A 21,333-nucleotide genomic window follows, 5' to 3' on the forward strand; every position below is an offset into this window, starting at 1 on the left:
ATATAGAACTATTTACATTTATACCCTACACCTGTATGTCAAGTACAATATCTGCTTCAATAAAAACAAATTGCAAAAAAAAAATAACTATTTACATTTTTCCAACCTCTACAGGCCTTTTTAACTACTTACAGATATCAACCCTAGAAAGCCATTTCACTAAATGGAGGCACCAGTGTCAATGCCAGTCACAAAAGCAGTCAGGCACAGTGCCACACTACACTTCCTGGAAATTTGAATAAACAAAGATTATTTCTAATTCAGTTCCTCATACAGTTCCTGGTTATGACAAATGATGTAATTCTGGAGATTTGTCTTTGAAAACATGCCTTTCAATGGAGGCCTGTGATTGGCCTAGAAGCTGTTGGTTGGAACGCTCTCACTGGTCCGGTGTCTGGTCCGGCATGCTGGCTCAATCTGATTTGCATACACTGAATGAATGATGTCACAGTTGCCTCTGAAATGCAAGCAGACGCTCAAGTCACAACTTTACTCACTGGGCTTGTTTTTTACAGCACATGAAACTGCTGTACCTCTATGGAAACAGAAACTATGTCTACAACATGGGAAATATTTTCATTACCCGTGCCATAATACCTTGTAACATAGATAAACCGTCACACAGCTCAGTTTTCTTTTTCGTCTACCAGAGCAGCATCTATACCTCAAACCAGAACGTCACTCCTGCAGCCTCTGTATGTGACCACAACATGTCTCCACAGCTCAAAAGACTCAACTACAACTTTTGTAAGGGATGTGACATTATAAATGTGTTTATTCAAATACACGTTTTAAGGTGTGGCCTATTAAAACAGCAATACAAACCTCAACTGTTTCAATGATTATTAGTTTGAATCGACTATACAGGAGGTGGGGCTTCAGCTGTCTTGGGCTAATTGCAAACCATTAAAAAAGCTCAACAATGAAGAACAAATCTAAGACCTTTCCAATTAACTTCGACAATAACCTGTATAAACTTCTGTATAAGCATATGTCGATTTCTTGCACAACAGATTAGATCTTTTGTCATATCTTATTGTCTTATTTATATGTTGGGAAATCCCTTGACACAGAATAACATTGGTTAGACACATTTGACATGTGCTCTGTACTTGAGTGGTGCCCGCAGAGCCACTGGATGGTTGGTGGGGCACAGCAAAGTGGAAATTGTATCCAAAATCTACAGCTAAAAGGTATGTTCACCATACTTTTGTATGTTTGTCTTGTTAGTTTCTGAACAGAGTAGCATCTAGTGACGAGAGAAGCAGCGCAATAGACCTTAGACTAAAGGCCTCAAGGCAGTGGTTCCCTAGGGGGGGGCGGAGGTACTGCAGGGGGGGCGCATCGTGGGATCGGAAATGGAGCGATATAAATAAGTTCAGCCTCAGGTAAATGAATGAGGCGATACTTCTTCGTCTGGCTGCAGGAGAATGAGCGTCCAGAGCGCGCCACAAGTCATCTGACCTCCAAACCTGCCTACAACTCATCCTTCTCTTTCTCCTGATCTTTCTCAGGTGGGGGTCCACCTGCACTACTAAGCTTGCTACTAAGCTTGTTATTAATGCGCTGAACCATCTCCTCCAGCTCCTTCTTCATAGCCTGGAATTCTTCCAGGTCAGCATCTTGTTGAGACTCCATCCACTCAATTTTCTTCTCCACTGCCTTCTCGATCATTTCAAGACGTTTCTCTTTGTCGGCTAGCTGATTCTTCAGAAAGTAGACATAACTCTCCAGCTCGTTATGGGCGATGATTGGCTGAACCATCTCCTCCAGCTCCTTCTTCTTAGCCTGGAATTCTTCCAGGTCAGCTTCTTGATGGGACTCCATCCACTCAATTTTCTCCTCCACTGCCTTCTCAATGGTTTCCTTGTCTTCGTCGGACAGTTTGCCGCCAAGTTTCTCCTTGTCGCCCACCTGGTTCTTCAGAGAGTAGGCATAATTCTCCAGCCCGTTACGGGCATCAATTTTCTCCTTCAGCTTCTTGTCTTCATCTGCAAACTTCTCAGCGTCGTTCACCATACGCTCAATGTCCTCTGGTGTCAGGCAGTTTGTGATTGTGATCTTGTTCTTGTTGCCTGTGCGCTTGTCCGCAGCAGTGACACGCAGAATGCCTTTGTTGTCAATCTCAAAAGTGACCTCAATCTGTGGGACACCAAGAGGAGCAGAAGGGATGCCAGTCAGGTAAAAGGTTCCGATATGAAGGTTGTCTTTGGTCAGGGGACGCTCACCTTAAAACAAAGGAAAAATATGTTTATTTCAGTCCATTTAAACCAAAAATAATCCACTTACTAAGCATTTGTTGCTACAATTATTTTATGTTTATACATAAGGCCCAACTCTTACCTTCATAGACTTTGATGGTGACAGTTGGCTGGTCATTAGAAGATGTAGAGAAGATCTGGGATTTCTTGGTAGGCACCACAGTGTTCCTGGGGATCAGCTTGGTCATCACACCTCCAAGAGTCTCAAAACCCAGGGTCAGAGGGCACACATCCAGAACAACCACATCACCTACATAGAGCAAAAACATAAGAACCAAGTTGGCAAGCTCTGACCAGTGGTGCTATAAAATAGATCATATATTAATTCCCAACAATGCCCTACCAGTATCCTCTTCTCCAGAAAACACTCCAGCCTGCACAGCAGCTCCATAGGCTACAGCCTCATCAGGGTTGATGCCTCTAGAGGGCTCTTTGCCATTGAAGAACTCCTTGACCAGCTGCTGGATTTTGGGGATACGAGTGGAGCCACCAACCAGAACAATCTCATCAATGTCAGGCTTCTTCAGGTCAGAATCTTCCAGCACCTTCTGGACTGGCTTCATTGTGGAACGGAACAGATCCTGGATAAAGTAAAAGATTATGTTAATAGGCTTGTCAAGCATAAGAGTTTTATTGTAGCCAATGTTATGTTTCTGCCAGCCGAACCCACCATATTGAGTTCTTCAAACTTGGCACGGGTCAGGGTCTCAGAGAAGTCCTCTCCCTCAAAGAAGGATTTGATCTCAATGCGGGCTTGGTGCTGAGCAGAAAGGGCCCTCTTTGCCCTCTCAACCTCACGGCGCAGCTTCTGGACAGCACGGTTGTCTTTGCGTACGTCTTTGCCAGTCTTCTTTTTGTACAGTTTGATGAAGTGCTCCATGACACGCTGGTCAAAGTCTTCACCTCCCAGGTGGGTGTCACCATTGGTGGCCACGACTTCAAACACACCATTGTCGATGGTCAGGAGGGAGACGTCGAACATGCCCCCACCAAGATTGAACACAAGAATGTTCTTCTCACCATCCCTCTTGTCCAGGCCATAAGCAATAGCAGCAGCAGTTCTGAAAAAATGACAACATTAATTGCTATGAGACCATTGTAATGAGGAAACATTCCAAATATTTCAGATTACAGCAGATAAATAAAACATTCATAAGATACATACGGCTCATTGATGATTCTCATAACATTCAGACCAGCGATGGTTCCAGCATCTATAGTAGCCTGACGCTGAGCTAGATTAAAGTAGGCAGGGACCGTAACCACAGCATGTGTGACCTGAAGACACAGGAGAAAGTTAGTCTCAACAGTAGAGCTACTTGGCTCAGTTCCTTCTTCAATGTGGAGAAACCAGTTTCTAACCTTCTTGCCCAGGTAAGCCTCAGCTGTCTCCTTCATCTTAGTCAGGACCATAGCAGAGATCTCCTCAGGAGCAAATGTCTTCATCTGACCACCACCAATGTCAACCTGGATGTGGGGCTTGCTCTTCCTCTCAGTAACCTAAATAAAAGGAAATACCATTTAAGAAATGATTCCCACAGACCTTCAGGCTCTACAAGCATACAAGTGCAGGGTAAGAAAGTCACCTTGAAGGGCAGGTACTTGATGTCCTGCTGGATGGTGGAATCACCCCAAGTACGGCCGATCAGCCTCTTGGCATCAAAGACGGTGTTCTCAGGGTTGGAGGTCAGCTGGTTCTTGGCAGCATCACCAATCAGACGCTCGCCCTCGCTGGTGAAGGCCACATATGATGGTGTGATACGGTTTCCCTGGTCGTTGGCGATGATCTCCACGCGGCCATTCTTGAATACACCAACACTACAAAAACATTAAAAATGAATTAAAACACTTCTGCACCAATTGTTATGCAATATTCGGAGTTTTGATCATGAACATGTTATTCAGAAATGTATTTCTTACCATGAGCAGGTGGTTCCCAGGTCAATTCCTACCACCGTCCCTACGTTCTCCCTCTTGTCGTCGTCATCGGCAAACGCGGCGCCGACCACCAGCAATACAACACACAACAGCTTCATCGTTGCTTGTATCTCTCTCAGGTCTACGAGAAAAAAATATGTATACTTAATAAATCAACTGCAGTTGATTGTGACAAAACATATTCATTATCAAATAAGTGTCCAAAATTCCATCTTCATCCAGAAGAAAAGGGACAGACTGGGTGGAGCCCAAATGCATCTTCCGATTTACGTGATTTAAGTGTTGTTGTTTTTTCAAGTACATTACAGCTACAATCATTTTCTGCCACACTAATTGCACAAACATATATTTGACTTTTAGTTTATACAGCAGTCTCAAGTGTTACCTTAGCTCATCCATTCCTGTCACATTTTCCAATGTTCATTACAGTGCAAGAGAAAATACACAATACATAAACCTTCACAAAAAAGTTTGCACATACTTGAGCTGTGATAGTATGAATTAATTCTTGGCCTCAACATAGCTCAAGCGGATATGTTGCAGAATTCATAGCAAAGGGTCTTCCTTTAATTCTGTTCTCTATTCTGACTTCTTGTTGAATGATGTTCACTGAGCATCCTTTCCGTTTATATGCTGCGATATCTTCGGCGTCAGGCCAAGCAGCTGCTGGTTGTGTGATAGGTCACAACTGTAGGTGAGATGCAGCTCCACTACTGTCACACCACGCCACTGACAACGAGGTGGATTACAGGTTTCTTTATTACTGCAATCCAGCATATAACAGTGGAATGACAACAGGATTCAACATGGGTCTCAGGATATCAGTCTCAGTGCATTCTCCATTTCTCTGTGTAAATCGACATAACAAAAATAAAACTTCATAGTATAGTGTATATTTTTCCTGTGTAATGTCAAACATTATAATGCCTTCAAACAACGATAATAACTAATAATAATAATAATAATAATAGTAATGATAATAATAATAATAAATTCATATATTACGCATGAACACAGTATAATGTAATACAACAACAAAACAATAAATAACGTTAACTATTCAGCAGGAAGAGAGCATCAACACTGCACGTGCACATCCTGACTAATCAACAGGCTACTACGTGGAACTTTAAACTAGACAAACTTGTATGAACTACTTTACTGATCAGTTAAAACCAGCACAAACACCTAGCATTAAAACAACTTGAACAAAGAATATAAGCATATAACAATGGAATGACGATGGGCCTAGGTATAACAAACAGGTGCAATTAATATGCTAGTTTAACACTGATACTGAAACAAAGCTGTTTTAGTCTCTAAAATATCCTTTTTAGGACTAAACCACACAGACAGTCAGCTAAGGTTATAAAAGTACACCACATTAAAAGTTACAAAGTATGAACCTTTACAAACTCACAAAACAGGGGCACTATTACAGCTGGAGCGCGCTCACTGGTCTCTTCCGGCATACTGCCGGCAGCTGATTTGCACACACCTAATGAATGATGTCACAGTGGCCTCTGACACGCAAGCAGTCATTCCACTCACATATTTACTCACTGGGCCTTTTCACAACACATGCAAGTGCTGCACCTCTATGGAAACAGAAACCGTGCTTCTTAAGGTGTGGCCTATTAAAACAGCAATACCAACCTGAATTTTTTGAACACTTATTAGTTGGAATCCACTATACTACTATGTGGATACTACTTCAACCGCCGTGGAATAATTGCAAACCATTACAAAAGTCCATGAATAAACAACAAATCTAAGAAGAATGTTCCAACAAAATTTGACAATAACCAGTTTGCGCTTCTGTATAGGCCCCGGGTGTTAGTGTGGGCCACACTTGCACCTACACTCTATTGGAGGATGGAGGAAGAGGAAGAATCTACATTGTTGGGGGAGCCAACACAACAAGTGGCAGTTCCTCACATTCCCACATTATAGATCTTAGAAATGGTGCCAGCAAGTACTTCACTGCTTGTCTCATGGCCCTGTAGGTTTATGACTACATAGCCTGATATCCTCTCCTGTCAATATCTTGTATTAAGAATGCATATGTGAAATTACTGCAAAACAAATTAGATCTTATCTATATGTTAGGAATTCACTTGACACAGAATCACGTTGATTACAGATTTGTCATATGCTCTGTACTCGAGAGGTACCCTGATACCAGAGGGAGCCAGAGCGACCTGCACAGGTCCTTGGTGTTTGGTGGGGCAAAGCAAAATCGAAATTGCAATTGAATTCAAAATCTACAACTAAAAGATTAAGATTAAGATTTAGTTTATTTATCATGTTGCATAAAAATTGTGCACTTCTGGAAAAGTTTTTGATTTTTGGCAGGGTGTTAGGTATGGGCCTAAGGTTTTTAAAAATCCGTGGATGCAAGTTAGGGCGGCCCCCTAGTGGCCGGTATACATAAAAATCCAAAATGGCCCCCGCTGAAAAGAGAAAAGGTTATAGCTCAGCTTCCTTTAGTCTTAAATTGTTGTATAATGTATTTTTTCTGCTTTGTTTGATAAAAGGAATCCAATTCTGATATAGTCTTACTATTTTAAGTCCATTTCTATGTTAAATGTATTATCATAGTCCTATTTAGCTCAAATAAACTGTCAGTATCTCCGAAAAAGTTTAAATATTAGTCAGGGCACTAGAGCCATATTTTTTACCTCCAAGGTATGTTTTTCTTTTTTGATTGGACAGGTCACTAGCACTATTGTGCCAGAGAGCACACGTGGTGACCAAAAGGACCATTGTTGAGGATTTAGATCACAATTTCAGAACTAAGCCACAGTGAAGTTATATTTGGCTTTTCAACATGTGAAGGATCAATATCAAATTCTAGGGAAATAACACAATGAACAATACATACTTAAACATTATATATTTATTTAAAGGTTTCTGTTGTGGCTGAGGCCCTCCCCTTTGCCCTGTCTTCCTTGAACCCTCTTCCTTCCTCTAGACCAGTGCTTCTTAACCTTATCTGAGGTACTGAACCCTGCAAGCCTCATCAGTGCATTCACCGAAACCCTTTGTAATTAGAAAAATAAAATGTGATTTCCTCAAAACTTAGGTATATATTGTATCAGTGCATCAGTTGCACACAAAATCACTATGTTCAAAGAACAAAACCAACAAAACATGAATTTCACACAAAACCATAACTTAATGAATATCTACTGCAAATCAATGTGACTTTTGCTGTTGCCTTTTAGATACAAGTTGAGGAATGCGCAGCTTCACCTTGGGAAGTGCCACTCTCATATCATTTTCGCAACAAAGTCTGTTCCTTTTCTTAGTTTTCATGTCTGCCATCCTCGAAAAGGATTGCTCGCAAAGATACATTGTAACAAACGGTGTGACTATCTCAAGGGCTTTCTCAGCAATAAGAGGGTATGGTACGATTTGGTGACACCAAAACGTTGAGGGCGTTGTTGAACAAAGAAGAGGCGGAAACCTGCGAGCGTTATTGGCCTAGCTCTCATTTCCCGTTATTCTGCATTCTGGCGGTTTTAAACTTGCTACATTTATCCACTTGCTACATTTACCTGCGTAGGCACAGCTGTGGTCTGTTATCACTCTTTTGTCTTGACTATTCTCTGCTCCATTGCCTAGCTGTGGTCCCACCTGCGTGACCCCTCTTTAAAGCATTACACACACACATACAGTTGTTGCTCATTGGGAGGGCCCTGCTACTGGTAGCTTTTGCATTCACACATATATGTACATCTATATAAATCCCACACCCTGCGGAGACAACAAGTCTTAAAAATGTCTTGCATCCTTGGATTGTTGGGTTTTGATGGACAGAATAGTGGAGCTTCATGTCAGGTCCAACATTACATCTATACTTGCCCCCATGTTTCATGTTCGACTGAGCTCATTCTGGCACTCAGCATGGCTCATAAACACAGAAAACAAATGTCAAAGGTTTTTGACAAGTTTTGCAATGTTTGTTTTTCTCCAATAATCCTCAATCCATACACAATTGAACTGGAGACGAATGGGATTTGACATAGTCGTAAAAATCAAAGATGGATGTTGTTTAATTTATTAGGGTGGGATGAAACCATTTTTTACCATTTGTAATCGAAGACGGCGGTCAATTGCTAGTGTGAACCAGGCTATACTGTTTGTGTCTTGACCCCTGCCGAACCCCTGAGAATGACTCACCGAACCCCTGGGGTTCGATCGATCCCAGGTTAAGAACCACTGGACTAAATATTCCAGTAAAACCAACTGAATACGATGGCAAAGCTTGGCTAAACTGCTCGAACACATTCTGGAGCATTTCATAGAACAATGAAACAATTTCTGCACCTTATTTGACTTGATTTCAGAAATAGCCAGTTTCTGGTAAAGGCTTTTGCAAAACAATATTTTTCACACTAGAATGATTGTAATTGGTTCAATATTATTCCTAAAGGGTGAGCATATGGGTTTAGAGGCCTGAATGATCTTTATATGTTGTTTAATTTCAGAGATGGACCGTTTTTCAAGCAAAAAGTGACTATAATAATACATTTCACACAAAAATGGACGTAAAATAAGAAGACTATCAGAATTGCATTCCTTGTATCAAACAAAGCAGAACAATTACATTATACAACAATTTAAGACTAAAGTAAGCTGAGATATAACCTTCTCTTTTCAGCGGGGGCCATTTTGGATTTTTATGTATACTGGCCACAGGGGGGCCGCCCCAACTTGCATCCACGGATTTTTAAAAACCTTAGGCCCATACCTATGGAGGACTAAAAGTGCTGAAATTAAATAAATAAATACGCCATTAAATAATTAATTAAAAGTGTCAATAATTAATTAAATGTCATTAAATGTGAAATAATTGATTAAATAAAACAAGTCATACAATTAACAAAAAACATTTAATTATTTCAGTGCACATTTAATTATTTCATAGTTCGGTGTTACAGCGAACCATGAATCAATTTTATCCGTCCAAAAACTGTGCACAATCCCTATGATTTTTCACGAATTCCCTCCTGACTTAGAGTAAATTCATCTAGCCTTTGTGGAGGAATGGACAACCTGGGTGTTATACATAGTGACTATACTGTGACATGATGTGCCTGATGTTGCATTCATGGGTTTATTTACTGCAATGCTTTTGCTTATTGATTGTATTATTGACATGGGGCAGAGTGTTAAGTTTTCTACATATACTATGTAAATGACTCAGATAAAGTCTGTAGCTATGAAATGGATGAATTTTTTCCCCGTTGTAAAAATAGGTCAAGAGTTCCATGTTTCATTCAGTGGTGGTACAATAGCAATGAGAGATATACTGAACATATTCAATGATATAAGTAATAAATATTCTTTAAAGCGGAAGAATATTTCCCAAGCGGAAGCTCTACCAACTGAGCTACTGCCTCTTTCAGAGCCTTCAGTATGTTTGCTTGTTATCGCTGCCCCTTCCCAAGCATTTCTCTCACCATTTGAGTCCCATCTGTCCATTATGTACATCTAGGTGCCACTACAGAGAGGCAAGGGGCAACAAGTGATCTGACCTCCAAACTTGCCTACAACTCATCCTTCTCATCCTGCTCACCCTCCTCCTCAGGTGGGGGTCCACCTGCAATACCGTAAAGCTTGCTGATGATGGGCTGAACCACCTCCTCCAGCTCCTTCTTCTTAGCCTGGAATTCTTCCAGGTCAGCTTCTTGATGGGACTCCATCCACTCAATTTTCTCCTCCACTGCCTTCTCAATGGTTTCCTTGTCTTCGTCGGACAGCTTGCCGCCAAGTTTCTCCTTGTCGCCAATCTGGTTCTTCAGAGAGTAGGCATAACTCTCCAGCTCGTTGCGGGAATCAATTCTCTCCTTCAGCTTCTTGTCTTCATCTGCAAACTTCTCAGCGTCGTTCACCATACGCTCAATGTCCTCTGGGGTCAGGCGGTTCTGGTCATTTGTGATTGTGATCTTGTTCTTGTTGCCTGTGCCCTTGTCCTCAGCAGTGACACGCAGAATGCCGTTTACGTCAATCTCAAAAGTGACCTCAATCTGTGGGACACCTCGAGGAGCAGGAGGGATGCCAGTCAGGTCAAAGGTGCCCAGCAGATGGTTGTTTTTGGTCAGGGGACGCTCACCTAAAATCAATGGACAAATACGTTTATTTCAGTCCATTTAAACCAAAAATAATCCACTTATGAAGGTGTTACTTTAAGGCCCAATTCTTACCTTCATAGACTTTGATGGTCACAGTTGGCTGGTTATCAGAAGCAGTAGAGAAGATCTGGGATTTCTTGTTAGGCACCACAGTGTTCCTGGGGATCAGCTTGGTCATCACACCTCCAACAGTCTCAATACCCAGGGTCAGAGGGCACACATCCAGAAAAAACCACATCACCTACAAGAGAGCAAAAACAGATATTTAATAATAAGAACCAAGTTGGCAAGCTCTGACCAGTGGTGCTATAAAATAGATCATATATTAATTCCCAACAATGACCTACCAGTATCCTCTTCTCCAGAAAGCACTCCAGCCTGCACAGCAGCTCCATAGGCTACAGCCTCATCAGGGTTGATGCCTCTAGAGGGCTCTTTGCCATTGAAGAACTCCTTGACCAGCTGCTGGATTTTGGGGATACGAGTGGAGCCACCAACCAGAACAATCTCATCAATGTCAGGCTTCTTCAGGTCAGAATCTTCCAGCACCTTCTGGACTGGCTTCATTGTGGAACGGAACAGATCCTGGATAAAGTAAAAGATTATGTTAATAGCATGTCAAGCATAAGAGTTTTATTGTAGCCAATGTTATGTTTCTGCCAGCCGAACCCATCACGAATAACTTACCATGTTGAGTTCTTCAAACTTGGCACGGGTCAGGGTCTCAGAGAAGTCCTCTCCCTCAAAGAAGGATTCGATCTCAATGCGGGCTTGGTGCTGAGCAGAAAGGGCCCTCTTTGCCTTCTCAACCTCACGACGCAGCTTCTGGACAGCACGGTTGTCTTTGCGTACATCTTTGCCAGTCTTCTTCTTGTACAGTTTGATGAAGTGCTCCATGACACGCTGGTCAAAGTCTTCACCTCCCAGGTGGGTGTCACCATTGGTGGCCAAGACTTCAAACACGCCAGTTTCGATGGTCAGGAGGGAGACGTCGAACGTGCCACCACCAAGATCGAACACAAGAAGGTTCTTCTCACCATCCCTCTTGTCCAGGCCATAAGCAATAGCAGCAGCAGTTCTGAAAAACAAGATTAATTACTATGAGACAATTGTTAAGAGGAGTTAATTTAATATAATATTAGATGTAATGTTTCAGATTAGCAGATACATATTCATAAGATACATACGGCTCATTGATGATTTTCATAACATTCAGACCAGCGATGGTTCCAGCATCTATAGTAGCCTGACGCTGAGCATCATTAAAGTAGGCAGGGACCGTAACCACAGCATGTGTGACCTGAAGACACAGGAGAAAGTTAGTTTCAACAGTAGAGCTACTTGGCTCAGTTCCTTCTTCAATGTGGAGAAACCAGTTTCTAACCTTCTTGCCCAGGTAAGCCTCAGCTGTCTCCTTCATCTTAGTCAGGACCATAGCAGAGATCTCCTCAGGAGCAAATGTCTTCATCTGACCACCACCAATGTCAACCTGGATGTGGGGCTTGCTCTTCTTCTCAGTAACCTAAAAAAAAGGAAACACCATTTAAGAAATGATTCCCACAGACCTTCAGGCTCTACAAGCATACAAGTGCAGGGTAAGAAAGTCACCTTGAAGGGCAGGTACTTGATGTCCTGCTGGATGGTGGAATCACCCCAAGTACGGCCGATCAGCCTCTTGGCATCAAAGACGGTGTTCTCAGGGTTGGAGGTCAGCTGGTTCTTGGCAGCATCACCAATCAGACGCTCGCCCTCGCTGGTGAAGGCCACATATGATGGTGTGATGCGGTTTCCCTGGTCGTTGGCGATGATCTCCACTCGGCCATTCTTGAACACACCAACACTACAAAAACATTAAAAATGAATTAAAACACTTCTGCACCAATTGTTATGCAATATTCGGAGTTTTGATCATTAACATGTTATTCAGAAATGTATTTCTTACCATGAGTAGGTGGTTCCCAGGTCAATTCCTACCACCGTCCCTACGCTCTCCCTCTTGTCGTCGCCATCGGCAAACGCGGCGCCGACCACCAGCAATACAACACACAACAGCTTCATCGTTGCTTGTATCTCTCTCAGGTCTACGAGAAAAAAATATGTATACTTAATAAATCAACTGCAGTTGATTTTGACAAAACATATTCATTATCAAATAAGTGTCCAAAATTCCATCTTCATCCAGAAGAAAAGGGACAGACTGGGTGGAGCCCAAATGCATCTTCCGATTTACGTGATTTAAGTGTTGTTGTTTTTTCAAGTACATTACAGCTACAATCATTTTCTGCCACACTAATTGCACAAACATTTATTTGACTTTTAGTTTATACAGCAGTCTCAAGTGTTACCTTAGCTCATCCATTCCTGTCACATTTTCCAATGTTCATTACAGTGCCAGAGAAAATACACAATACATACACCTTCACAAAAAAGTTTGCACATACTTGAGCTGTGATAGTATGAATTAATTCTTGGCCTTAACATAGCTCAAGCGGATATGTTGCAGAATTCATAGCAAAGGGTCTTCCTTTAATTCTGTTCTCTATTCTGACTTCTTGTTGAATGATGTTCACTGAGCATCCTTTCCGTTTATATGCTGCGATATCTTCGGCGTGTTTAATTCAAGCAGCTGTTGGTTGTGTGATAGGTCACAACTGTAGGTGAGATGCAGCTCCACTACTGTCACACCACGCCACTGACAACGAGGTGGATTACAGGTTTCTTTATTACTGCAATCCAGCATATAACAGTGGAATGACAACAGGATTCAACATGGGTCTCAGGATATCAGTCTCAGTGCATTCTCCATTTCTCTGTGTAAATCGACATAACAAAAATAAAACTTCATAGTATAGTGTATATTTTTCCTGTGTAATGTCAATCATTATAATGCCTTCAAACAACGATAATAACTAATAATAACAATAATAATAATAGTAATGATAATAATAATAATAAATTCATATATTACGCATGAACACAGTATAATGTAATACAACAACAAAACAATAAATAACGTTAACTATTCAGCAGGAAGAGAGCATCAACACTGCACGTGCACATCCTGACTAATCAACAGGCTACTACGTGGAACTTTAAACTAGACAAACTTGTATGAACTACTTTACTGATCAGTTAAAACCAGCACAAACACCTAGCATTAAAACAACTTGAACAAAGAATATAAGCATATAACAATGGAATGACGATGGGCCTAGGTATAACAAACAGGTGCAATCAATATGCTAGTTTAACACTGATACTGAAACAAAGCTGTTTTAGTCTCTAAAATATGCTTTTTAGGACTAAACCTCACAGACAGTCAGCTAAGGTTATAAAAGTACACCACATTAAAAGTTACAAAGTATGAACCTTTACAAACTCACAAAACAGGGGCACTATTACAGCTGGAGCGCGCTCACTGGTCTCTTCCGGCATACTGCCGGCAGCTGATTTGTACACACCTAATGAATGATGTCACAGTGGCCTCTGAAACGCAAGCAGTCATTCCACTCACATATTTACTCACTGGGCCTGTTTTCACAACACATGCAAGTGCTGCACCTCTATGGAAACAGAAACCGTGTCTACAATGTGGTAAATATTTTCACAATACCTACCATAATGACTTAATATCTCCCTTTTTCCCATAGATGAACTGTCACACACCTCAGTTTACTTTTCCCTCTACCACAGCAGCATCTATACCAAGAACTAGAAAGTCACTCATTGCAGCCTCTGTATGTGACCACATATATGTCTCAACAGCTCAAAAGGCTCAACTACAGCTCTTGTATGTATGCTTCTTAAGGTGTGGCCTATTAAAACAGCAATACCAACCTGAATTTTTTGAACACTTATTAGTTGGAATCCACTATACTACTATGTGGATACTACTTCAACCGCCGTGGAATAATTGCAAACCATTACAAAAGTCCATGAATAAACAACAAATCTAAGAAGAATGTTCCAACAAAATTTGACAATAACCAGTTTGCGCTTCTGTATAGGCCCCGGGTGTTAGTGTGGGCCACACTTGCACCTACACTCTATTGGAGGATGGAGGAAGAGGAAGAATCTTCATTGTTGGGGGAGCCAACACAACAAGTGGCAGTTCCTCACATTCCCACATTATAGATCTTAGTAATGGTGCCAGCAAGTACTTCACTGCTTGTCTCATGGCCCTGTAGGTTTATGACTACATAGCCTGATATCCTCTCCTGTCAATATCTTGTATTAAGAATGCGTATGTGAAATTACTGCAAAACTAATGAGATCGTATCTATATGTTGGGAATTCACTTGACACAGAATCACGTTGATTACAGATTTGTCATATGCTCTGTACTCGAGAGGTACCCTGATACCAGTGGGAGCCAGAGCGACCTGCATAGGCCCTGGGTGTTTGGTGGGGCACAGCAAAATCGAAATTGCAATTGAATTCAAAATCTACAACTAAAAGATTAAGATTAAGATTTAGTTTATTTATCATGTTGCATAAAAATTGTGCACTTCTGGAAAAGTTTTTGATATTTGGCAGGGTGTTAGGTATGGGCCTAAGGTTTTTAAAAATCCGTGGATGCAAGTTGGGGCGGCCCCCTAGTGGCCGGTATACATAAAAATCCAAAATGGCCCCCGCTGAAAAGAGAAAAGGTTATAGCTCAGCTTCCTTTAGTCTTAAATTGTTGTATAATGTATTTTTTCTGCTTTGTTTGATAAAAGGAATCCAATTCTGATATAGTCTTACTAGTTTAAGTCCATTTCTATGTTAAATGTATTATCATAGTCCTATTTAGCTCAAATAAACTGTCAGTATCTCCGAAAAAGTCACATTTAAATATTAGTCAGGGCACTAGAGCCATATTTTTTACCTCCAAGGTATGTTTTTCTTTTTTGATTGGACAGGTCACTAGCACTATTGTGTCAGAAAGCACACGTGGTGACCAAAAGGACCATTGTTGAGGATTTAGATCACAATTTCAGAACTAAGCCACAGTGAAGTTATATTTGGCTTTTCAACATGTGAAGGATCAATATCAAATTTTTTTTTTTAAATAATTAATTAAAAGTGTCAATAATTAATTAAATGTCATTAAATGTGAAATACTTGATTAAATAAAACAAGTCATACAATTAACAAAAAACATTTAATTATTTCAGTGCACATTTAATTATTTCATAGTTTGGTGTTACAGCGAACCATGAATTAATTTTATCCGTCCAAAAACTGTGCACAATCCCTATGATTTTTCACAAATTCCCTCCTGACTAAGAGTAAATTCATCTAGCCTTTGTGGAGGAATGGACAACCTGGGTGTTATACATAGTGACTATACTGTGACATGATGTGCCTGATGTTGCATTCATGGGTTTATTTACTGCAATGCTTTTGCTTATTGATTGTATTATTGACATGGGTCAGAGTGTTAAGTTTTCTACATATACTATGTAAATGACTCAGATAAAGTCTGTAGCTATGAAATGGATGAATTTTTTCCCCGTTGTAAAAATAGGTCAAGAGTTCCATGTTTCATTCAGCGGTGGTACAATAGCAATGAGAGATATACTGAACATATTCAATGATATAAGTAATAAATATTCTTTTAAAGTAAACTTAATCAGAAAACAAGCATTTTTGTATCAAACATTTATTTCAATGTCTTTCCAGAAGAGTTTGTACAATGACCAGATTCAATAAATAACTTTTGACATTGCCTGTGAACATGTTGAGACCTTAACGCCACAGTAGTCCCACTGAATGGCTGCTTCTCTAAACCCCCCCCCCCCCCTCCCTCCCCCGCTACAGAAGACCCTCTCCACTACAGAACCCCTTCAGGACTGCCTAAGAACAGCAGCAGCAAGCCTCAAATCTGGGCTGACGAAGATCTCCGCCCTTCAGCGAAGAGAACACCACTTACACACCGAAACTGATTTCAAAAAGTCTTTCAGAGCCTTCAGTATGTTTGCTTGTTATCGCTGCCCCTTCCCAAGCATTTCTCTCACCATTTGAGTCCCATCTGTCCATTATGTACATCTAGGTGCCACTACAGAGAGGCAAGGGGCAACAAGTGATCTGACCTCCAAACTTGCCTACAACTCATCCTTCTCATCCTGCTCACCCTCCTCCTCAGGTGGGGGTCCACCTGCACTACCGTAAAGCTTGCTGATGATGGGCTGAACCACCTCCTCCTGCTCCTTCTTCTTAGCCTGGAATTCTTCCAGGTCAGCTTCTTGATGGGACTCCATCCACTCAATTTTCTCCTCCACTGCCTTCTCAATGGTTTCCTTGTCTTCGTCGGACAGCTTGCCGCCAAGTTTCTCCTTGTCGCCAATCTGGTTCTTCAGAGAGTAGGCATAACTCTCCAGCTCGTTGCGGGAATCAATTCTCTCCTTCAGCTTCTTGTCTTCATCTGCAAACTTCTCAGCGTCGTTCACCATACGCTCAATGTCCTCTGGGGTCAGGCGGTTCTGGTCATTTGTGATTGTGATCTTGTTCTTGTTGCCTGTGCCCTTGTCCTCAGCAGTGACACGCAGAATGCCGTTCACGTCAATCTCAAAAGTGACCTCAATCTGTGGGACACCTCGAGGAGCAGGAGGGATGCCAGTCAGGTCAAAGGTGCCCAGCAGATGGTTGTCTTTGGTCAGGAGACGCTCACCTAAAATCAATGGACAAATACGTTTATTTCAGTCTATTTAAACCAAAAATAATCCACTTATGAAGGTGTTACTTTAAGGCCCAATTCTTACCTTCATAGACTTTGATGGTGACAGTTGGCTGGTTATCAGAAGCAGTAGAGAAGATCTGGGATTTCTTGGTAGACACCACAGTGTTCCTGGGGATCAGCTTGGTCATCACACCTCCAACAGTCTCAATACCCAGGGTCAGAGGGCACACATCCAGAAGAACCAAATCACCTACATAGAGCAAAAACATGAGAACCAAGTTGGCAAGCTCTGACCAGTGGTGCTATAAAATAGATCATATATTAATTCCCAACAATGACCTACCAGTATCCTCTTCTCCAGAAAGCACTCCAGCCTGCACAGCAGCTCCATAGGCTACAGCCTCATCAGGGTTGATGCCTCTAGAGGGCTCTTTGCCATTGAAGAACTCCTTGACCAGCTGCTGGATTTTGGGGATACGAGTGGAGCCACCAACCAGAACAATCTCATCAATGTCAGGCTTCGACAGGTCAGAATCTTCCAGCACCTTCTGGACTGGCTTCATTGTGGAACGGAACAGATCCTGGATAAAGTAAAAGATTATGTTAATAGGCTTGTCAAGCATAAGAGTTTTATTGTAGCCAATGTTATGTTTCTGCCAGCCGAACCCATTACAAATAACTTACCATGTTGAGTTCTTCAAACTTGGCACGGGTCAGGGTCTCAGAGAAGTCCTCTCCCTCAAAGAAGGATTCGATCTCAATGCGGGCTTGGTGCTGAGCAGAAAGGGCGCTCTTTGCCCTCTCAACCTCACGGCGCAGCTTCTGGACAGCACGGTTGTCTTTGCGTACGTCTTTGCCAGTCTTCTTTTTGTACAGTTTGATGAAGTGCTCCATGACACGCTGGTCAAAGTCTTCACCTCCCAGGTGGGTGTCACCATTGGTGGCCACGACTTCAAACACACCATTGTCGATGGTCAGGAGGGAGACGTCGAACATGCCCCCACCAAGATTGAACACAAGAATGTTCTTCTCACCATCCCTCTTGTCCAGGCCATAAGCAATAGCAGCAGCACTTCTGAAAAAATGACAAGATTAATTGCTACGAGACCATTGTAATGAGGAAACAATTCAGAATATTTCAGATTACAGCAGATGAATAAAACATTCATAAGATACATACGGCTCATTGATGATTCTCATAACATTCAGACCAGCGATGGTTCCAGCATCCTTGGTAGCCTGACGCTGAGCATCATTAAAGTAGGCAGGGACCGTAACCACAGCATGTGTGACCTAAAGACACAGGAGAAAGTTAGTTTCAACAGTAGAGCTACTTTGGATCAGTTCCTTCTTCAATGTGGAGAAACCAGTTTCTAACCTTCTTGCCCAGGTAAGCCTCAGCTGTCTCCTTCATCTTAACCAGGACCATAGCAGAGATCTCTTCAGGAGCAAATGTCTTCATCTGACCACCACCAATGTCAACCTGGATGTGGGGCTTGCTCTTCTTCTCAGTAACCTAAAAAAAAGGAAATACCATTTAAGAAATGATTCCCACAGACCTTCAGGCTCTACAAGCTTACAAGTGCAGGGTAAGAAAGTCACCTTGAAGGGCAGGTACTTGATGTCCTGCTGGATGGTGGAATCACCCCAAGTACGGCCGATCAGCCTCTTGGCATCAAAGACGGTGTTCTCAGGGTTGGAGGTCAGCTGGTTCTTGGCAGCATCACCAATCAGACGCTCGCCCTCGCTGGTGAAGGCCACATATGATGGTGTGATGCGGTTTCCCTGGTCGTTGGCGATGATCTCCACGCGGCCATTCTTGAATACACCAACACTACAAAAACATTAAAAATGAATTAAAACACTTCTGCACCAATTGTTATGCAATATTCGGAGTTTTGATCATTAACATGTTATTCAGAAATGTATTTCTTACCATGAGTAGGTGGTTCCCAGGTCAATTCCTACCACCGTCCCTCTGTTCTCCCTCTTGTCGTTGTCATCGGCAAACGCGGCGCCGACCACCAGCAATACAACACACAACAGCTTCATCGTTGCTTGTATCTCTCTCAGGTCTACGAGAAAAAAATATGTATACTTAATAAATCAACTGCAGTTGATTGTGACAAAACATATTCATTATTAAATAAGTGTCCTGCATCCTTTCCATTTATATGCTGCGATATCTTAGGCGTCAGGCCAAGCAGCTGTTGGTTGTGTGATAGGTCACAACTGTAGGTGAGATGCAGCTCCACTACTGTCACACCACGCCACTGACAACGAGGTGGATTACAGGTTTCTTTATTACTGCAATCCAGCATATAACAGTGGAATGACAACAGGATTCAACATGGGTCTTAGGATATCAGTCTCAGTGCATTCTCCATTTCTCTGTGTAAATCGACATAACAAAAATAAAACTTCATAGTATAGTGTATATTTTTCCTGTGTAATGTCAAACATTATAATGCCTTCAAACAACGATAATAACTAATAATAATAATAATAATAATAGTAATGATAATAATAATAATAAATTCATATATTACGCATGAACACAGTATAATGTAATACAACAACAAAACAATAAATAACGTTAACTATTCAGCAGGAAGAGAGCATCAACACTGCACGTGCACATCCTGACTAATCAACAGGCTACTACGTGGAACTTTAAACTAGACAAACTTGTATGAACTACTTTACTGATCAGTTAAAACCAGCACAAACACCTAGCATTAAAACAACTTGAACAAAGAATATAAGCATATAACAATGGAATGACGATGGGCCTAGGTATAACAAACAGGTGCAATTAATATGCTAGTTTAACACTGATACTGAAACAAAGCTGTTTTAGTCTCTAAAATATGCTTTTTAGGACTAAACCACACAGACAGTCAGCTAAGGTTATAAAAGTACACCACATTAAAAGTTACAAAGTATGAACCTTTACAAACTCACAAAACAGGGGCACTATTACAGCTGGAGCGCGCTCACTGGTCTCTTCCGGCATACTGCCGGCAGCTGATTTGCACACACCTAATGAATGATGTCACAGTGGCCTCTGAAACGCAAGCAGTCATTCCACTAACATATTTACTCACTGGGCCTGTTTTCACAACACATGCAAGTGCTGCACCTCTATGGAAACAGAAACCGTGTCTACAATGTGGTAAATATTTTCACAATACCTACCATAATGACTTAATATCTCCCTTTTTCCCATAGATGAACTGTCACACACCTCAGTTTACTTTTCCCTCTACCACAGCAGCATCTATACCAAGAACTAGAAAGTCACTCATTTCAGCCTCTGTATGTGACCACATATATGTCTCAACAGCTCAAAAGACTCAACTACAGCTCTTGTATGTATGCTTTTTAAGGTGTGGCCTATTAAAACAGCAATACCAACCTGAATTTTTTGAACACTTATTAGTTGGAATCCACTATACTACTATGTGGATACTACTTCAACCGCCGTGGAATAATTGCAAACCATTACAAAAGTCCATCAATAAACAACAAATCTAAGAAGAATGTTCCAACAAAATTTGACAATAACCAGTTTGCGCTTCTGTATAGGTGCAAGTGTGGGCCACACTTGCACCTACACTCTATTGGAGGATGGAGGAAGAGGAAGAATCTTCATTGTTGGGGGAGCCAACACAACAAGTGGCAGTTCCTCACATTCCCACATTATAGATCTTAGTAATGGTGCCAGCAAGTACTTCACTGCTTGTCTCATGGCCCTGTAGGTTTATGACTACATAGCCTGATATCCTCTCCTGTCAATATCTTGTATTAAGAATGCGTATGTGAAATTACTGCAAAACAAATTAGATCTTATCTATATGTTAGGAATTCACTTGACACAGAATCACGTTGATTACAGATTTGTCATATGCTCTGTACTCGAGAGGTACCCTGATACCAGAGGGAGCCAGAGCGACCTGCACAGGTCCTTGGTGTTTGGTGGGGCAAAGCAAAATCGAAATTGCAATTGAATTCAAAATCTACAATTAAAAGATTAAGATTAAGATTAAGTTTATTTATCATGTTGCATAAAAATTGTGCACTTCTGGAAAAGTTTTTGATTTTTGGCAGGGTGTTAGGTATGGGCCTAAGGTTTTTAAAAATCCGTGGATGCAAGTTGGGGCGGCCCCCTAGTGGCCGGTATACATAAAAATCCAAAATGGCCCCCGCTGAAAAGAGAAAAGGTTATATCTCAGCTTCCTTTAGTCTTAAATTGTTGTATAATGTATTTTTTCTGCTTCGTTTGATAAAAGGAATCCAATTCTGATATAGTCTTACTAGTTTAAGTCCATTT

At 41.4% G+C, this 21,333-nt stretch overlaps 2 protein-coding genes and 1 pseudogene across 3 annotated transcripts; all 3 read right to left on the reverse strand.

The window, feature by feature from the left end:
- Nucleotides 1–109: 109 nt before the first annotated feature.
- Nucleotides 110–5,702, reverse strand: LOC143011048 (endoplasmic reticulum chaperone BiP-like). 2 transcript variants are annotated; one of them, XM_076163711.1, is made up of 10 exons: nt 5,620–5,669; nt 4,681–5,046; nt 4,182–4,320; nt 3,848–4,079; nt 3,624–3,761; nt 3,427–3,539; nt 2,932–3,322; nt 2,605–2,842; nt 2,344–2,511; nt 110–2,228 (listed from the first exon to the last, which is right to left on the reverse strand). In XM_076163711.1, exons 2-10 carry the CDS (start codon nt 4,718–4,720, stop codon nt 1,477–1,479), a joined length of 2,211 nt encoding a protein of 736 aa, XP_076019826.1. In that variant the 5' UTR covers nt 4,721–5,046; nt 5,620–5,669; the 3' UTR covers nt 110–1,476. The 2 variants fall into 2 exon arrangements, with proteins under 2 accessions (XP_076019826.1, XP_076019825.1); XM_076163710.1 differs by lacking the exon at nt 4,681–5,046 and having other exon boundaries at nt 5,620–5,702.
- Nucleotides 5,703–9,089: 3,387 nt separating this feature from the next.
- On the reverse strand, nt 9,090–13,789 carry LOC143011050 (endoplasmic reticulum chaperone BiP-like; annotated as a pseudogene).
- Nucleotides 13,790–15,967: 2,178 nt separating this feature from the next.
- On the reverse strand, nt 15,968–20,031 carry LOC143011049 (endoplasmic reticulum chaperone BiP-like). Its single transcript, XM_076163712.1, has 9 exons — nt 19,965–20,031; nt 18,937–19,075; nt 18,603–18,834; nt 18,379–18,516; nt 18,181–18,293; nt 17,685–18,075; nt 17,344–17,581; nt 17,083–17,250; nt 15,968–16,991 (listed from the first exon to the last, which is right to left on the reverse strand). Exons 1-9 carry the CDS (start codon nt 20,014–20,016, stop codon nt 16,426–16,428), a joined length of 2,037 nt encoding a protein of 678 aa, XP_076019827.1. The 5' UTR covers nt 20,017–20,031; the 3' UTR covers nt 15,968–16,425.
- Nucleotides 20,032–21,333: the final 1,302 nt, after the last annotated feature.

Source organism: Genypterus blacodes, unplaced genomic scaffold, assembly GCF_046128005.1.
Source record: "Genypterus blacodes isolate CSIRO-AG114 ecotype Tasmania unplaced genomic scaffold, CSIRO-AGI_Gbla_v1 ptg000133l_1, whole genome shotgun sequence".
NCBI lineage: Eukaryota > Metazoa > Chordata > Actinopteri > Ophidiiformes > Ophidiidae > Genypterus > Genypterus blacodes.